Source organism: Cervus canadensis, chromosome 10, assembly GCF_019320065.1.
Source record: "Cervus canadensis isolate Bull #8, Minnesota chromosome 10, ASM1932006v1, whole genome shotgun sequence".
NCBI classification, from domain to species: domain Eukaryota; kingdom Metazoa; phylum Chordata; class Mammalia; order Artiodactyla; family Cervidae; genus Cervus; species Cervus canadensis.
This window is the reverse complement of record NC_057395.1, coordinates 66174289-66192142: the sequence shown is the minus strand read 5'-3', so window position 1 is coordinate 66192142 and position 17854 is coordinate 66174289. Positions and strand designations below refer to the sequence as shown.

The following is a 17854-nucleotide window of genomic DNA, read 5'->3' as shown; positions in this document are numbered from 1 at the left end:
TTTAAAAAAAATCTCAGACTTCTATTTTTGTTTAAACATTTTCATAATTTTTTTTGGTAACTGGAGCCACGTAACAAGTATGGGGAAAAATTGTGCCTTGTTTCAACAGTTTTGCTAATTTTTAGGCTGAAAGATGACAGATGCCTAGAGTTTACCTTATGTTGAATTAAAATCAGTATTTCTCTAAAAAAAAAAAAAAAGAACCTCTAAAAGATTCTATTTCATAGGTATATTCCACTATCTGACCCTCTGCTTTTCAGTCGCTCCTATCTCATCAGCTAGAAGCCTTTTTTGACAAATGCAAAATTACTTAGAATTTGTCTTTCCTTCCCCGATCCCAGAGACAGCTTGCTAATACTGATAGACATGTTGATTTAGCAGTGGAAAAAGCCCAAAGTGCTGAAACTTACTCTGTTCATTTCCAAGAGGTTGCTCCAGCATTGCCAGGATGACACTGTTATCCAAGACAAAGTACCGGAAACTATGTTTGTTTATGGTTGGCAGTCTGGAGTATTTGATCAAAGTGGTCTCATTCACCAGACTACAAGGAGAGGCAGGACCACTGGGTGAAGGAAATGCGCCAAGCAACTGCATAATACTAGAGAGAATGCAATAGATAACAGTTAATTCCCCAAGCAAGACCATAACTTTACCTCATGCATCATTCGGTCTCTCTAGATTGATCTGACCACAGCCATGCTTCCTCCTTGAGGGTCAGACTTACTCCCTGTGGTGGATGCTGTGGTGTGCTGTACAGATTCCCTTTCCAAAACTGAAAAGATCCACTGCCCCAGATACAGGGAGATGGTGGCCCTAACTTTCAGCTGAGTCCTGGAGAGGCCAATGAGAACCTCCTTATCCAAGACCACAGCCTCCTCCTGGGACAGCTCATGTCCAGTGAACTGTTGATGCCAGGGGATAAGGGTTTATACCCAGTACCCGGGCCCCAACATGAGAGACTCCTGAAGGGCCAGCCCAGATCCAGAGCTCTTTGCTGCAAATGTATCACAGTTTGGTTCTTCCCTCTGCTCAGTCCGACTTCCCTCATTCCCCCACAAGGGTTGATCCTGACAGCACTTTCCAATAAACCTCTTACAGGCAAATTTCTCTCTCTCAAAGCCTGCTCCCCAGGGAACCTGGCCAATCATATTTCCAAATCATGAAGCTCCTAAAGATATATTTTAAAAATATGCACACTCCAGGTTTAAGGACTATGCTAGCTAAAGCATTCTAGACCCAGACAAGGATCTGAAGATCAGCCAAGTCCCCTCAACTTTCCAGCTGAGGAAACTCAGGCTCAGAAGAGATAAGTGATCATTAAAAGACCAGAAACCAAGACCTGCTGCCTTCTCACTGTGTGGCCATGAATAGCTATCCTCATTTTACAGACAAGGTACTTGATGCACTAGTAGTTACATCTTACAGAACTGTTGTAATTATTAAATGAAAATATATAAGAAAAAAATACCTTTTAAATTAAAATTCAACTGATCAAGCCTAACCATTCCAAAATGTCTACATCCACAGAGATCCCTGCATGTCTTCAAGGAACAATAGTAATAACTTATACAATACCACTTACTGTGTGCCAGGGTCTGGAGCTAAGCACTTGACACATAACATTTTATTTAGTTATTGTAACAACCCTACGAAATAGGTACCATTATTATTCCCATTTCATAATTAAGAAACTGAAACACAGAAAGAATCTTAAGAACACATACAGATTTTATCTTGTGGTCCTAATATCACCAGACACTTCCAAAGCAACTCATTTGCAAAATTAGTATTCCCCACTACTACTTTCATCATTGCAATTCTCAGCTTGAGTAGCCTCTCCTCTTTCATTCTAATGCTTGAACCCAAATCTCTCTGATGACAGAAGACAACACTGCTCAACAGATACTTTCCCTCCATTCTCTCTCCTCCTAGGACGAGGACTATCGAAGAATTTCAAGGACAAGGAGAATTTCATGATGAGTTCAGGCCTAAAGATTTGTAGAAAACCAGTAATGGGAAAAACACAGGCTTTCTAATATGGAACAGAGATGGTTATCACAAGCATCTGGACCATGTAAGTTTATGTTTCATGCAAGATTTTAAGACATTATCAAATAGGATGCTGGGAAGGGAATAGGTCACTAAGATCAAATCACACCAGCCTAACTACATTTTCTCTTCTCGATAATGACTAGACTAGAAAGGCAGAGAAGTATCTCTGAAATCAAAACGTGCAACTTACTTGGCAGTGTATCATTAAAAACTTATAGATAAGATTTTAAAATCCCTGTGAACCAGAAAGGAAATCTCTTATCATGTGCTTTGTCAGTCTTTTTCTGTTCAATATTCTTATCAGAGTTTCTGATTAGGACACACATGACAGGCTCATTAAATCTGCAGTTGACCTAAAGTTGAGCTGCAGAGTTAATGTTATCAGAGTAAGAGCTGGGATCCAAAAGAGTCTTAAAAGATTAAAAATAATAAGGTAAATCTTACATAAAGAAATTTCAAGTTTAAATGTAAAATTCTATAATTACACCCAAACACCCCAAAACAAGTGTTCAGGATGAGAAAGACAAAAGGTAAATGTGTTTAAAAAAAAAAATAGCCTCTAAGGTTTGGCTTGACTAGGTTCTCAAAAACCCAATTTTAATGAAAATACAATATTCTACAGAGTTTAAAGGTGATCACCCTTTAAAGAGGTACACAGTCAGACCAATGCCACTGAAAGGAAAATGACTAGGATAAAAAGTACTTTAAATCCCTGTCATATGAAAAATAGTTAAAGGTACTGGCAGAAAAGAATGAGAAAGAGCAAGAGCAAAGAATGAGCATTCTTGGGATTCCTTCAGTGGTCCAGCAGCTAAAACTCTGCCTTCCAATGCAGGGGTGTGGGTTTTATTCCTGGTCAGGGAACTAAGATCCCACCTACCAGGGAATGGAGCCAAAATGTAAAATAAAAAACAAACAAAAGAACACAAGCATTGTCTTCAGATATCCCCATTCCTTGGAAAAAAAGGATTTCATGATCAAAAGTCTGAATCAGAACAAATGGGTAGAAGTTAAAGTGGGAGAGATTTCAGCTCAATGGAAACACCAAGTTTTCAACAATTAACATGAAATGGGCACTTGGAGGGGGGGTTAAAATATCCCAAAATTAGAGGCTAAATAACTTGGTAAATAACTCTTAAAAATCACTAAGCAGAGGGACTACTGAAATGACTTCCAAGAGTCCTAATGTATATTATACAACAAGGGGAAAAACACCAACAAGCTGATCTGCATTCTGTATCTCCTGTGTGCTCACACTGTGAGGAATGTAAAAAGGGAACTGGGTGTAAAAAGCTCCCAGGGTGGGGAGCTAAGACTAGCACATTATCAAATATGACCAGGTGTGATCATGACACCATAGAACTCATGTAGTGTGGCTGGGTCAAACTGAATGAACACAGAGGTGTGGAAAAGAAGGAGAAAAATCAAAGAAGGTTCCATAGAGGTAGCTAGATGTGATGTGAGCAGTTAACTGTGGAGGATGTGGCCAAGAGGAGAGGGAAGTCCTAAAACGCAGGGGAAGTAGACAGACAGGTATGAACAAACGCAGTTCACAGCCACAAGTGGCCAGCCAGCTGGGGCAGAAGGGCTGTGCTAGGAAAGATCACAGTTTGAGTGGGGACTCAAGGAGGGCCTTGAACACCAAACCAAAAATGTCACACCATATGGCAATAAACAGAAATCTTCTACTGTTTTCAAACACTCACACAGCAGAATAAGCACAGTATCTAAAATGATGAGTCCAGTAACAGAATGCAAAATGAAAAGAGAGACTGAAAACAGGGAAATCAGACAGAAAGTGAGAAGGGCCTGGACTAGGATGCTGAGGTCTGAGGGAATGGAGGAAATACTTCCAAAATTAAAGTCTACTAGACTTGGTCACTGACTTCATATGAGGAATGACAGATAAAACAGAGATAAATCAGGAAGAGTCAAAATTTTAAGTTTGCATAGCTGGAAAACAGTCATGATACTGACACAAAGTTCTAATTGTGTGGGAACAGAGAAAATTGGTTTTGGATGTTTCATGATGACTCTTTCAGTTCAGTTCAGTCGCTCAGTCATGTCTGACTCTTTGCGAACCCATGAATTGCAGCACGCCAGGCCTCCCTGTCCATCACCAACTCCTGGAGTTTACTCAAACTCATGCCCATTGAGTCAGTGATGCCATCCAGCCATCTCATCCTCTGTCGTCCCCTTCTCCTCCTGCCCGCAATCCCTCCCAGCATCAGGGTCTTTTCCAATGAGTCAACTCTTCGCATGAGGTGGCCAAAGTACTGGAGTTTCAGCTTCAGCATCAGCCCTTCCAATGAACACCCAGGACTGATCTCCTTTAGGATGGACTGGTTGGGTCTTCTTGCAGTCCAAGGGACTCTCAAGAGTCTTCTCCAACACCACAGTTCAAAAGCATCAATTTTTTGGCGCTCAGCTTTCTTCACAGTCCAACTCTCACATTCATACATGACCAGGCCCTTTTTAAGACATGAGGCCTTTTGTAGAGCTGCCAGCAGAGATAAGATGAGCCACCTAGACAGCTACTGCCTAGGTTGGGGACTACGAGCAAGAGTCTCTGCTCATTCTGGGCTCATATCCAATCCTCACTGCCAATCATGCTCTCAATGGAATGTCCCATCCATAGGCTAGAATGGAGCAAACGTTTTTTTATATAATGCAGAGTCCCAGTGAGAAACAGCCTTCCCCCTTTCTTCATATCCCTTTTACTCTTCAAGGTACACATCAGATCTTAGTTTTTAATAATATTCTTAAGTCCACCCCAGACCACGCATGGTCTTCTCTCTGGACTTTAATCATTTCTAGTAATTAAACACATTTTTCTGATTTTCCAGCTGTTAGCCAAACCTCCACAGTCATTGAAAGCCCAGTATTAGCACAGTGAGCAGGACTGAACTAAAGCAAGCATGCTTCTAAAATTTTACTGAATAACCTAAGCCCATGAGGAACAGAAATAAACCCAACTTTATTGTGCATGCCCCAAGTTCTCTTGGAAAAGGCTCATTTGCATACAAATCTTCTATAAGCTGTCTTCTTGTGTAGTCATGGAGTTGTGTCTGACTCTGCTGTGATGCGATGGATTGTAGCCCACCAGGCTGCTCTGTCCATTGCATTCCCCAAGGCAAGAATACTGCAGTAGCTTGCCATTTCCTTCTCCAGGGGATCTTCCTGACCCAGAGATCAAATCCCTGTCTCCTGCATTGCAGGCAGATTCTTTACCACTAAGCCACCAGGGAAGCCCTCAAGCTGTCTTACCGCTTTTACTAAAACCAAGATGAGCCAACTTAATATGACCTGACATTTCTCCTCCCTGCTTTTTATGTTGTTCTAGATCTTCATCCACACTTACCCTTTCATAAGACACTTCTTCCCAATTGTACCAATTCTACCTAATCTTCTCCACCTATCTCTTTCAGTTAATAAACTGCCTTTCTTCCCTCTTCCTACTCTGTTAACTAACTGGCCAAACATAAACTCTTTCAACTCTCTCTGCTACTTTTTCAAGATACCAACCTGTCTCCATCCCTTCATTACCAAAGTAGTTGAAATAGGAATTCTCTCTTGCTGCCGTAACCACTCTGCAATCTGACTTATAGCTCAAACTATCCTTTCTCTGAGAGTCAGGTCAATGTGATTTTCCTCAGGAACCTGACTTCCCCGAATCTAAAAGTATTCATTCCTTTCTTCCAACACAGCTGCATTCCATATGTACCCCTTCTCTTGGAGCATTTATTCTCTAGCTAATATTATAGATATTTGTGTTCATATCTTACTCCTCCCTATTGGACTAGAAGCTCTCTGGATGTGGTAACTAAATCTGATTTATTTTTACAATTCTATTACTAGTTCATAAGAGGATGTTTATAAGTTTTGGCTGAATGAACCTATCACATGTAATATAAATGGTGTAGCACAGAATAAAAATCTCTAAGCTGGAAAGCAGAAGAGGTAATGGTGTGATCAAAGTCTCTGGACTCAGCCATCAGAGTGAGGGTGTGGGTAAGGCTCTCCAAGATCCTTTCTAGCTCTAACATGATATGACTTGAATTACTGTCAGCCAGCATAGAAAAACAAGGACCCAAACTTTTAGCCTCAAGTTCCTGGTTTCTTTGGTCCAAAAGAACAAGACAGTTTCTTTTCTATTTCTGGGGGAAAAGTATCCTAAATCAGGTTATGTCACTTAATGCTGAACAACTGGGGAGGAGATGAAACAACAAAGGATCACATCTAATCTGTTCTAACCCCGAGACACAACCCCTGTGACGTCACTTTCATACCATGTTAGGGTGGCTTCAGCAGCATCCTTGACCCTCATGGAGGCAGGGTTTGGCTCCTTATCACCTTTGTACTTGACCTCTTGCTCACTGTTCTTGGACTTGCTTCCTGAAATACCCAGTTCCACAATTTCCAGCACTTCCTTAAGACAATCCTAGAAAAAGGAAAAGCAGATTAGTTTTTGTAATACATCTATCTTATGAGAAGACAAGGAAATACATCCAAGTGCCAGTATTGGTTGTGTTTTGGTGGTGGGACTCTAATTTCTCATTTTCTTTGGTAGGTACATATTAACTTCATAGTAATTTAATGAAATAAACTTGCCCCCCCAATTTTTCTTTAAAGATTAAATTTGAGTATTGAGAGATCTAGATAATAAGTAATGATAAATTCACTTCAATTTTATCAGTCATCATTCTTATAAAATTTCCATGGACTATAAATTGTGAAAGCCAACTGAAAGAGATGTAATAGTAATTCAGCTACACCTGGATAGTTTTAAAGCAATTTCTGGTATCCTAATGCTATACATCATCATGCAAATGACTAAGATTTAATCAATGGTATTATTGTTATAAACTATATACAGCTCTGTGTAATTTTCCAATAAGCCTGGTATCTCTTATTTACACTATGCATTCTTTTATAACTGTCTTCCCATAAGGAAAGTATTACATGGAACAATGGTAAAAGAAAGCAGCCTAGATAATCTGCGTTTACTTAAAATGAAAGAAACGTGTGAAATGAAATTTTTAGCTACAAACAACCTTTACGAACAAGGTGTTCTCTAGGTTTGCAGCCTAGTTATCAACTGCCCTTTCTGGTCTGATGATAGGTGACCAAAGTATCTTCTGGCCATCTCAAGGCTACCATCCTTTCAAGAAAAAACCCTGATTGTTCGTAGATAAATTAGCCAAAGCTCCATCTTTCAAAGCATTTCTCTACAGGTTAATCTGCAATCAAATACAGTTGACCCCTGAGCAGCATGGGAGTTAGAGGCATGGACCCCCAGCAGAATAAAAAATCCACATATAAATTATTATTTTTTTTCCTGTTCCACATATAAATTGAAGTCAGCCCTCCATATATGCAGTTCCTCCCTATCCACGGCTCCACACTCATGGGTTCAACCAATCACAAATCATGTAACAGTATTTACAGTTTTTTTTTAAATTTGCATGTAAGTGGACCCACAAAGTTCAACCCTATGTTATTCAAGGATCAACTATATAAGCATGATGATAGTTTATAGGAAAAGTGTTCTCCTGAAATATAACAAGTTATATTCAGCTTAAAGTATGCAATACTGGATTTAAATTTAGATATTCTCTTTTAAAAGATATTTTCCCAATATACATTTTTGTTCCTATTTTCTGTTTTAATATAAAGTAAACTAACCTTTTCATCAAGCATGTCAGGGTGCTCTGTCAGCCAGACACAGAGACATTGAAAAGCTGCCACTATCATGGAGTGCAGGTCCCGGGAGTGAAGAGGAGCTGGCCGACTACACTGGTATACAATGTAGCTGCACACAGAACTGATGGCTCGCTTCCGGTCTCCAGAGTCAACCATCACCTTCACCTGAGCATATTTGTTTGGGGAACACAGTTAGCCAAGAACCATGGTACCAATTTCAAAGCCTCTACACTGAGGCCCAGCCTTTCTGAGAATATAATATTTCAGATGTACTATCATATATACTTTATAAAAAGAGAGGGCATTTTTCAAACCCTATAACAATAAAATTTCATTTTAGCATTCTTTTTCATGCTCTAAAACCTAAACTGCTGGGATACAACTACTCATCACTGCCACAGATCACAAGAAAAGCTGGCAATGGAACATGCACACATTTTTTAAGCCCCCTAATCCACCCCGTAGTGATGCTCTATGGGCTACAAAGTTCTATGCAGCTGTCCAGAGGTATAATTAACATATAGAAAACTATACATATTTAAAGTGTACAATTTGATAAATTTTGTCCTAAGTATACACCTGTAAACTATTACCACAATCAAGATGGCAGACATATTCATCACCCCTCAATGTTCTCATGCATCTTTATAACACTTGCCCCCCACCAAAAAAAACTCCCCCCGACTCCTTTCTGCCCACTCCCTAGGTTACTGCTGATTTGTTTTTTGTCACTATAGGTTAACTTGCATTTTCTATAGTTTTTTATAAATAAAATCATAGACTATTTGCAGTGGGGGGAGAGTCTGGCTTCTTTTACTCAATATAATTGTTTTGAGATTCATCCACAGTCTTGTGTGTATCAATTTTTCATTCCTTTTTACTACTGAGTAGTATTCCATTATATGGATTATACCATAATTAATTTATCCAGTCACCTGTTGGACATTTGGATTTTTTCTAGCTCCTGAGTATTACAAATAAAGCTGCTAAGTATAAGACTTTGTAAGAGTATATGCTCTTTTACTTCCTAAGAGTGGACTGATTGGATCACATGATAGGTGTATGTTTAGTTTTTTAAGGCCCTGTGAAATGTGAGTGAAAGTCGCTCAGTCGTGTCCAACTCTTTGAGACCCCATGGACACATTTTTTAAGCTCCTGTGGAATTCTCTATGCCAGAATACTGGAGTGGGTAGCCTTTCCCTTCTCCAGGGGATTGTTTTCTAAAATGGTTACACCATTTAACAGTCCTTTCTCTCTCTTTTTTGGTACACAAATATCTGATTGTTCCAGCACCACTGGCTGAAAAGACTATCCTTTCTCCTTTGAATTATCATGGCACCTGTGTCAAAAATCAAATGTCCATACACATGCAGATCTATTTCTGGACTCCCCACTCTATCTACTGATCCAGCTGTCTAACCTATTCCAATACCAGACTGTTTTGATTACCATAGCTTTATAGCAAGTCATGAAATCAGGTAGTGTTAGCCCTTCATGATTTGTTAGGTCTAGACAGCACTCCATTTAGGGTTAATTATTCCTTACTACTGCAAGTGTACTGAAGGTCACAGGCAACAGTATCTTGCTCTCAAAGACCATGTGGCCCTGCACATCTCACAAACGGTTGTTCTTACCTCCGACATCAAATAACTGCTCTTCACAGAACTACGGCCATTACATCTACGCTTGAGAATCTCTGAGGTAAAGGTAAGCTCTAAGTGGTGGTGAGAACACCTCAGGTTTTCTTATCTATTTTGCCTTTCATGACTCAGGTAAGTCACAGCCTCTGCTCACCTGTCCCCTCATCTATAAAATGAGGGCTTAAAGTTTACCATCTCAGACAGTATCACCTTATGTGTGTATATCACCTTTGTATTTACAAAGTGTTCTACATTTTTCATTTCACTTCATCCTCACATCACCAGCTGTTACACACAAGATAATCCTGCCTATTTTACAGATATGAAAACACTTATATGCTAGTGAAGATTCAGAGAAACTGGAACCCTCCTACATCACTGGTAGAAATGTAAAGTGATTCAGTTGCTGAGGCCAACAGTTTGGCAGCTCCTCAGAAAATTAAATACAGAATTACCATATGACCCAGCAATTCCACTCCTAGTTATATAACCAAAATAACTGAAAACTGGCATTCAAATAAACACATGTACACGCATGCTCACAGCAGCACTACTACTCACAAGAGTCAAAAGGTAGAAACAGCTCAAATGTGCTACAGAGGAACAGGTAGACAAACTGGTACATAAATATGATGGAACATCATTTAGCCACAAAATGGAATGAGATTGAGACTTTTTCTACAGCATAAATGAACCTCAAGAACATATTAAGTGAAGAAAGCCATATACAAATGGTCACAGGCTGTATGATTTAATTTCTATGAAATATCAGAATAGGTAAATCCATAGAGACAGAATGCAGACTGGTGGTTGTTAGAGATAAGGGGAAAGGGAGACAGGAAACAACTGCTTAATGGGTACAGGGTTTCTTTTGGGGGTGATAAATGCTTTGGAACCACAAAGAGGGGGTGGTTGCACAACACTGTGAGAGTACTAATAGGCATTGCATTGTTCACATCAAAAGGTTAATTTTATGTTACGTGAATTTTGCCGTAATTTAAAAAAAAGAGAGAAATGCAAATGGACACCCAACTCTAAGATTCCACAAAATAGATAAACAGTTGGGAAAGAAATCTGAAAGTACAGCCAACTTTCATTTATCTCTGATAATGGAAGATGGAAGAGTCACAGGTAGGCCGAAATGGTGTATTTTAGGATAAATTTTTCTTTCATTGCCAAATCTGTATTTATTCATTAAAATTAGATGATTGATGATCTTATAATGGCACAAAATGTCATGCTGAAAATTTAAGGGTATTATGAGTAAACACAAAATCAACCAGTATTCTATCACAATATGCAAATAAAGAGAAAGTATTGAAATGTTTCCTATCATCTAACAGCAAAAATATCATTCACACCCTTTGACCCGATTAAACAAAAAAGTAGACTATTTTGTAAAATCTCACTTGGAAGCTCATTTTTGCACACTTGAATATCAACTGTGATGAGTATAATCAAGACTGCAATACCCACACGAAGTGGGTCAGGAGATACAGAAAAAAGAGCCATATTCCAAGGCGGCTGGGCTAAAACAAAGGGACTGTCACCTCACCTTTGCCAGTCCAGAGAGGAGCTCCAGAGCTGCCAGTGATATGCTCATGTCTTGTCGCCACTGGGAGTTGAGTCTTTGGGTGACGAGATGAATGCTGCGAATCAGGAGCCCAGCAGCTGAATCTGTATTAAGAGCTAGGATATAACCCCAATGCCACATCCCACAGGGAGGGAAAACAACTAAGCATTAGTAACGAGAAGCACAGCATTCCACTAGGCACAGACCACAGCAGCCACAGTGAGCATGACGGGCACCCACACAGTGCTTGTTCCCCGCCCCACTGGCCTGAGCATCTCAGCCTGACTGAACAATGGTGCGCAGGGCACACACACTGGACCAGAGCAGCTTCTAGCTCCCAGCTCAGGTACTCTCACACAGACATCCACTGGGGTTTGAAAGCTTCAGTATCATTCTTATAAGAGTATAAATCTCAACATTTCCAAATTAACTCACAGTTACATTAAAAAAAAAAAAACACTGAAACAATCAAAAGGCTATCAATTATTTCCTTGAAATTTTATAGAGAAAGGAATTCAAATTTCAGAATCTCTTCAGACGCTGGGAATTATCCTAAAGCATCTGCTGAAATTATTTTCAGGGTTTATATCATCAGAAGTCACATGCAATGCTTTTTCAAGCAAACTTTAACATTTAATTCTCTGAGACAACTTTAATACTCTTAAAAAATTAAATAATCAAGTTACTGTGTTTTTATGTAGCCTCCAATTCTATATTTAAAAGTAATTACTATTCAATTAATAATAAATTAGGACAAATTAAATTTATAAAGGAAGCTTTAGGGACATTATACCTGTCGATCCTATCAGAAAGAGGGCAGTGACAACAGAAAAAGGAATGATCATTAAAGAGAGACATTCATGCGACACTAACACAAATCTGGATTTCTTAGTAAAAACTATTTTATGACATTACAAGCAGAACTCACTAACACCAGTTCAAAATACTGAAACAAACAATAACCACTTCAAACATTTATATTAGAACACATATAATAATGCAAAAACTTCTTTAGTTTCAAAGTGTCTTAGAAGCAGGAAAAATAAACAAATTTTCACCTATACTTAAACCAATCATAGTGAATAAAATAACAATTTAAACAACTTCTTCATAAATGCAATATTTCAATGTGTTAAATAGCCACATAATGACCTTATGTATATGACAAGCTGAATGATACTTATAGCACTTAAACCACTGAAACATGCCTGGACTCCTGGGCTTATAAACTCTCCAAATGATTAAAAAATTAAACTCCATCTAAGAAGCTAGATTTCATTCCAATCTAGTTGGATTAATAATCTTAGATTCAATACACCACTAGTATTTATGCATAAAAATTATGCATAAAGGCACCCACAAATTCAACAGAACCCAGAAGGCAACTGGCCAGGGTAAAGGACATTATAGAATAGGATGCTCTACTTGCAAATGCTTCCTTACTCTTTGTGACTGAAGAATCTAACCAGACATAGTAGGGTATACAGGCTTCAAAAACAAAGGCAGACTCTCCTTTGGGTTGCCATCTAATGCATAAACCATTACCCATCCTCACTACACTGCAAAAACTGAAATACTGACTGATTCTGCCATTAGACTGAGGCAGTGCCTAAATCCTCTTTGACTCTAAATTATTAGCACCTGGTACAGAATTCAGAAATGCTTCCTATAAATCACTTATAAAATCTAAGAAACTATCCAAAATCTAACTACTAAAAACTGTAGAGCTATATTTAAAAGATCTGTTTTCTTTTTCATAATGTTTTAGACTAATAGCTTCTCTGCTATATTAAGTACATAAAAATCATGAACATGAAAATCTAGTTTAAAATTTCTCTGCTTGTTTTATATAACTGGGCATTAAAAGTTATTCTATAAACTTTAGATTAAAAAAAAAAAACTAAACTAAACATGGCTTACCATAATCTCTCAGGAGAGCCTGAGCAGGTCTTTCACTGTCAGGAGTTGTGGGTTCTGTGCTTCCACCACTTGCTGAACTAATACCACTATTCGTGCGACTATGACTCTTGAAGTTATTTTCTCCACCACCCTAGTCAAAAAAAAAAATGAATCAAATATGCAAGTATGGACAGAAGTCAATCACTAAAAGCCATGCTGGTAAAATGGAATGTGCCAGCTAAACAGCACAAACTGATACGTAGATAAAAATTGACAAAGGATTAAAACTGTTGTGGTGTTTTTACATAAACACCATTTACTGGTGGTATCAAGGGTCTGATGATTAGTGGGTGCCCATTCTGGAATCGTCTTTGCTGCTGTTTAAAAGGATCAGACTTTTTCCATCTTCACTAGACTTCAACAGTTAATGGTTCTGGGTCTGTAAAGAAATACCCTAGTGCCTCCCAAGCAAAACTTCAGAATAGGAATATATCTTAACTCGCCCGGGAGGTCCGGGCGCGCGAAGCGGGGCAGGGAAGTTTGCAGGTGTGGGTGTAGCGAGTGGCGTAGGGGACAGGGCGCCCCCGGGTCCACGATGCAGCCCCCGGATGAGGCCGCAGTATTTTCCTTATATGATCGGGCCCCGTGACTGGCGGCGCCGCCGGCCCGGAGCCTGAGAGGATTATGAAAACGTGTCAGGCGAAATGGGGCCAGGGACCCGGGGGCTGGGAGCTTAGGGGGAGGCAGTTAGGCTAAGGTTTGGGTGTGGTTAGGGTGGCCCCTGCCGCTCTGCGAGCCCTGGTCGATGATGACGTGACCACTGCGCAATCTGAGTTCTGGGAACTAAGTGATGGAGCGTGTTCTGAGAACGGACTGAGACCGAAATTAAAAAAAAAAAAAAAGGAATATATCTTAAAAACACAAAACACAAATAAACAAATAACAGTAACTTTCCAGTGTTACATAAAATACACAAACAATAAATATATGATTAGTATATTTAGCATATATTAGTATTTATCTATAGATAGATAAAGATCAACTCTTATATGTACAGGAGCTAATGAAGGTATCTGCTGAAGACTTCCCTCATTTCCCCTACAAACACAATTCATTTTATCCATGTAAGGTGACTGTTATTAGCCACCTAGTGGGACATGAACATAATTTCCTTAATGATAATCTGATCACCCAGCCTACATCTACTCATCTCACCCCAGCATACTCGGTTAATTCACCTCCCACCAACTGCCTGCCTCTATTCCAGGTAGAGGGATCACATGTCTTGAAGACAGAAGCAGGGAGCATCGGAGTCTCTGGAAAGTATTTCTGATTTAGAAGCACTAGTGCTTTGGGGAAACCTTCAAACTTTGGTCTAGAGGGCAGAAAGAGCAGCTGAGATAGAAAAGGATAAACTAGATGCTGTTTACAGCCAACACTAGATCTACTACAGATACAAGGAATCACAGAGTATGGGGATTTTTCTAGATTATTCAAGCCAATTCACCAACACAGCAAAAGACATAAAAGCTTTAGGTAAACACTGTCCAGGAGTAAAGACAGTGTTTAGCTGGAATTTCTCTCCTGCAGAATCTCTCAGGGACCTGATGAGACACCGAAAGATAAGAAACCTCAAAACAGGTAATATTTTTAAAAGGACCCTCTGAATCAATGAGCTGACTCTAACAAACAAATGCCTTTAAGAACACAAGGACAGACATTTTGGAATATAATTTACATAAAAACAGAAGTTGATATTCTCTGACTAATTACATGTTGTATGCTTCTTACCATCTCCATTTGGCAACCAATGGCTTCTAAAAGTGCTGAATCTTGAACAATATTTAACATTGCCCCTGAAACAACAAAAAAATACATTTAAATACATGACAAGAATACAAAAATGGACAAAATATCTCAATTAACAGCAAAGATAAGAATATGATTTTAACAAGAGTATTCCTGGAAATTCCATAAGATTACTGATAAATCCATCAGTTGGTCAGAAAAGAAACTCTGCAAAAATGACCTAATTCTGATCTGCCCCCCAAATTTTAAAATGACATTTTTTTAATAATAAATCTGAATGTCAAACTTTGCTTTGTATAAAAACATGACCAATTTTTAAATTGGTGTGAAAGACTAGATGTAAACATCTCAATTTCAAGGGTAATATAAACTAAGAAAAATATTATGGAACATTTTAAAAGCCAGATTCTGATCTTTTCAGTATAAAATAACAAAGTGAAAATCCACAGCTATATCTTTCTGACCAACTGCTTTTTAAGAATGCTTTTAGGGCTTGCCCACAGGGCAAGGGCTTGCATATTCTGAAGGCAAGCTGCATGTATTTATCACCAAGGAACTCATAGCCCTAGGAACTAGTAAAGAAACAAGATGGTGAATCTTGCACTCTACTTCTCATCCCAGTGGGGGGAGTGCTCCCGTGCACTGTGGATTGAAAGAACAGACATAGCTTTGCCAAACTATGCAAGAGTGACAATTGACTCTTCCTTGGAACATACACAGGGAGCGTCTACAGAACAAGGATAAAGCAGAACTAAATACTCCATCAACTGTAGAAATAATCTGATTTCAAGTGCTATGTGTTTTGAACAATCTAAAAAACTACAACTTGGAGGCTCTCTCATATTGAGATTTAACCTCTGTTCATTAAACTCCTTTCCAAAATGAAAGGATTTACTCTTCTATTTATTCTCCCTTCTTGCTGCATAACACACTATACTTACCGCGCACCCACTCCAACCACTACTGTCACCACAAATTTTCTGGCCTTGCTATTTCCCCTCCTGAAATGAAATCCTAACTTCACTGGTGCCTATTCAAATCCTGCCCTATAAGATCCAATTTAATTTCCATTTTCCCCTATGAAATTTCCTTGCTCTTTCAGTTTATTCTCTCTCAACACTAAAGACATCCAACATGACATGCAAACAGCACTGCCTTCTGCTGTTATCTGAGTACTCTGGGAAGGTGTTTCAATCTCTGCAATGAGACTTGCTCAAGGATAAAAGCCATGCAATTTGCTTCTTTCTCCTCAGAGTACCTGCACCTAGGACCATTCCCTTGGATTTGATTAAAAAACAAAAAAGTACAGTAACAGACAGCTGCAGTAACCAAGTTGAAAGGTGATAAGGGTTTAAAATATAGAAGTGGCCATAATGATGAAAAGTCATTCAAGACAGTATGATTAGAAAACCAACAGGAAACAAGAAGGGAAAAGGGAGGAGGCACAGAAACAGCTGCTACTCAATCTCCTCTTGGCAGGTTCTGTCATGACTTCCACAATTACACCCAACTTGCATGTTCTAACAGGCAGGAGGAAGAGGCAGAGGTAAAAGTAATGATGGCAGAGAGGAAAGGGGAGAAAAAGGGGACACAAGGAGAGAGGAAGGGCAAGAGGGAAAGAGAAAGAGAAAGAACACACAAAAAACTAAGCCAACATGACCTACCAAGACAATTGATGTGTTCCTTCCCTCACCTTACCTCTTCAAATTTTATTCACGGTTAAGAGCAAACAATTCTGCCTCTGATTAAGAATTAAGTAGGGCTGTACTTCGCTTAGGTTCCCATCACTGACCCCTGCCTCAAGATGCCTGAGGTCAACAACAGGATCTGGGTTTTCACTTACAAAAAAAATGTGTGAACACAAACCTAGTATCATTTGAGTGTTGTTGGGGTCCGTTTCCGTTTGCAAGGCACCTATTAGTATATTCACAAGTCTCAACTTCAGTGACAAAAAAGTTATTGGTTTATCATAAGAAGAGCTGTCATCATTACTAAACTTTCCTTCCAGGACTACCTGTGGAAGAAACAAATAACATTTAACATCACCTGCTGCGGCACACTCCAGTCCTGTAGGAACTGCTACAGTGGACAAAAAAAGGATCAGTCCAACGAGCAGGGCTTTCAGTCTGACTGATGGTAGCCACTGTGCTAAGTCTATCACTAACTTACACAACATAGGGGATCAGACACACTAGCCTCTCATCACATGAAATAGTAGAATGGTTGAGTGACAGAAGAAATACCTTCACAAATCAACTTTGCTGATTCACTTGAAATAATCTGAAATTTTTAAGAAAGTTCCTGCTCCAGCTTAAAAATATAATTTGACTTGAATTAGCACACAAAACATACAGAATATGAAGAACTTTAATAAAACCTTACCTCAGATTTGACTGTGCCAAAGTGATGTGGGAGGGGCAACAAAGAAAGCAGGATATTAATGGAAGATCGTCTCAGTTCTGTTGGATTTACATAGCTTTTGAATTTTGAAAGTTCTCTGCAAAAAAAAAAAAAATAGCTATTAGTATTTCTGAACTGAAGTATGTTTTTAGCTATTGCCAAATATATATTATGTTAATTTTTCACAATACAAGTACTGGGTTTGGTTTTACAGAGAATGCTGAAACTACTTTCCACTGAGTTTATATTCTGTAATTTGTGTGTGTTTGGGAGAGAGAATCACCCTGTTAAACTGTTAGGGAATTGAACTAGAATCTGATGGATTGATTTTAAATATCAGGCCTACGCTACAAAAGACCTCTGGGCTGGGGCTACTCTTGTCCCTCTATACCAGGCCAGAAAGGATTCAACACGCCCATGGACAAATCAGAACTGAAGGAGTTCAGGGACAAGGTGGGTCTGGATGCTCTACTGTCATTTAATGCGGCCTGAGAGCCCTTGGGTTACGAAGACCACTGGACAGGAGAAACTGGGAAACCGGGGAGGAAGCACCAAAACAGACCAGGCCAAAATCAACAACTGACATACTAGTACAGGATGAAAGCTTACCTGTCAGGCAAAATGGTTTCAAGAGCTGAAATAAAGTAAGGAACCACAACATCAATCCCTTTCAAGTCACAGCAGAACAAAGGAGGGGAGTTTAGAATAACGCTGGCCAAGACAGGATGGCACACATAATCATTTATCTGCAAACCTTGAATTAAAAGCATGTAAAATC

The 17854-nt window shown here is 39.1% G+C and overlaps 1 protein-coding gene and 2 non-coding genes across 6 annotated transcripts in view; 2 read left to right on the top strand and 1 right to left on the bottom strand.

Moving 5' to 3' along the window:
• Positions 1-17854, bottom strand: part of RALGAPB (Ral GTPase activating protein non-catalytic subunit beta) — an 89340-nt gene that overhangs the window by 27565 nt on the left and 43921 nt on the right. For 2 of the 4 annotated variants that reach the window (XM_043478772.1, XM_043478774.1), the window contains 9 exons: positions 17686-17853; positions 17059-17173; positions 16543-16690; positions 14659-14723; positions 12889-13018; positions 10951-11084; positions 7738-7920; positions 6342-6493; positions 411-598 (listed from right to left, as the gene is read on the bottom strand). In XM_043478772.1, the coding sequence (XP_043334707.1) occupies positions 411-598; positions 6342-6493; positions 7738-7920; positions 10951-11084; positions 12889-13018; positions 14659-14723; positions 16543-16690; positions 17059-17173; positions 17686-17853 (1283 nt within the window). The remainder of the gene's footprint in view (positions 1-410; positions 599-6341; positions 6494-7737; positions 7921-10950; positions 11085-12888; positions 13019-14658; positions 14724-16542; positions 16691-17058; positions 17174-17685; position 17854) is intronic. The other 2 variants (XM_043478773.1, XM_043478775.1) reach the window with 1 other exon arrangement.
• Positions 13449-13591, top strand: LOC122449060. The gene has a single exon (XR_006271878.1).
• LOC122449048 lies at positions 13667-13749 on the top strand. The gene has a single exon (XR_006271866.1).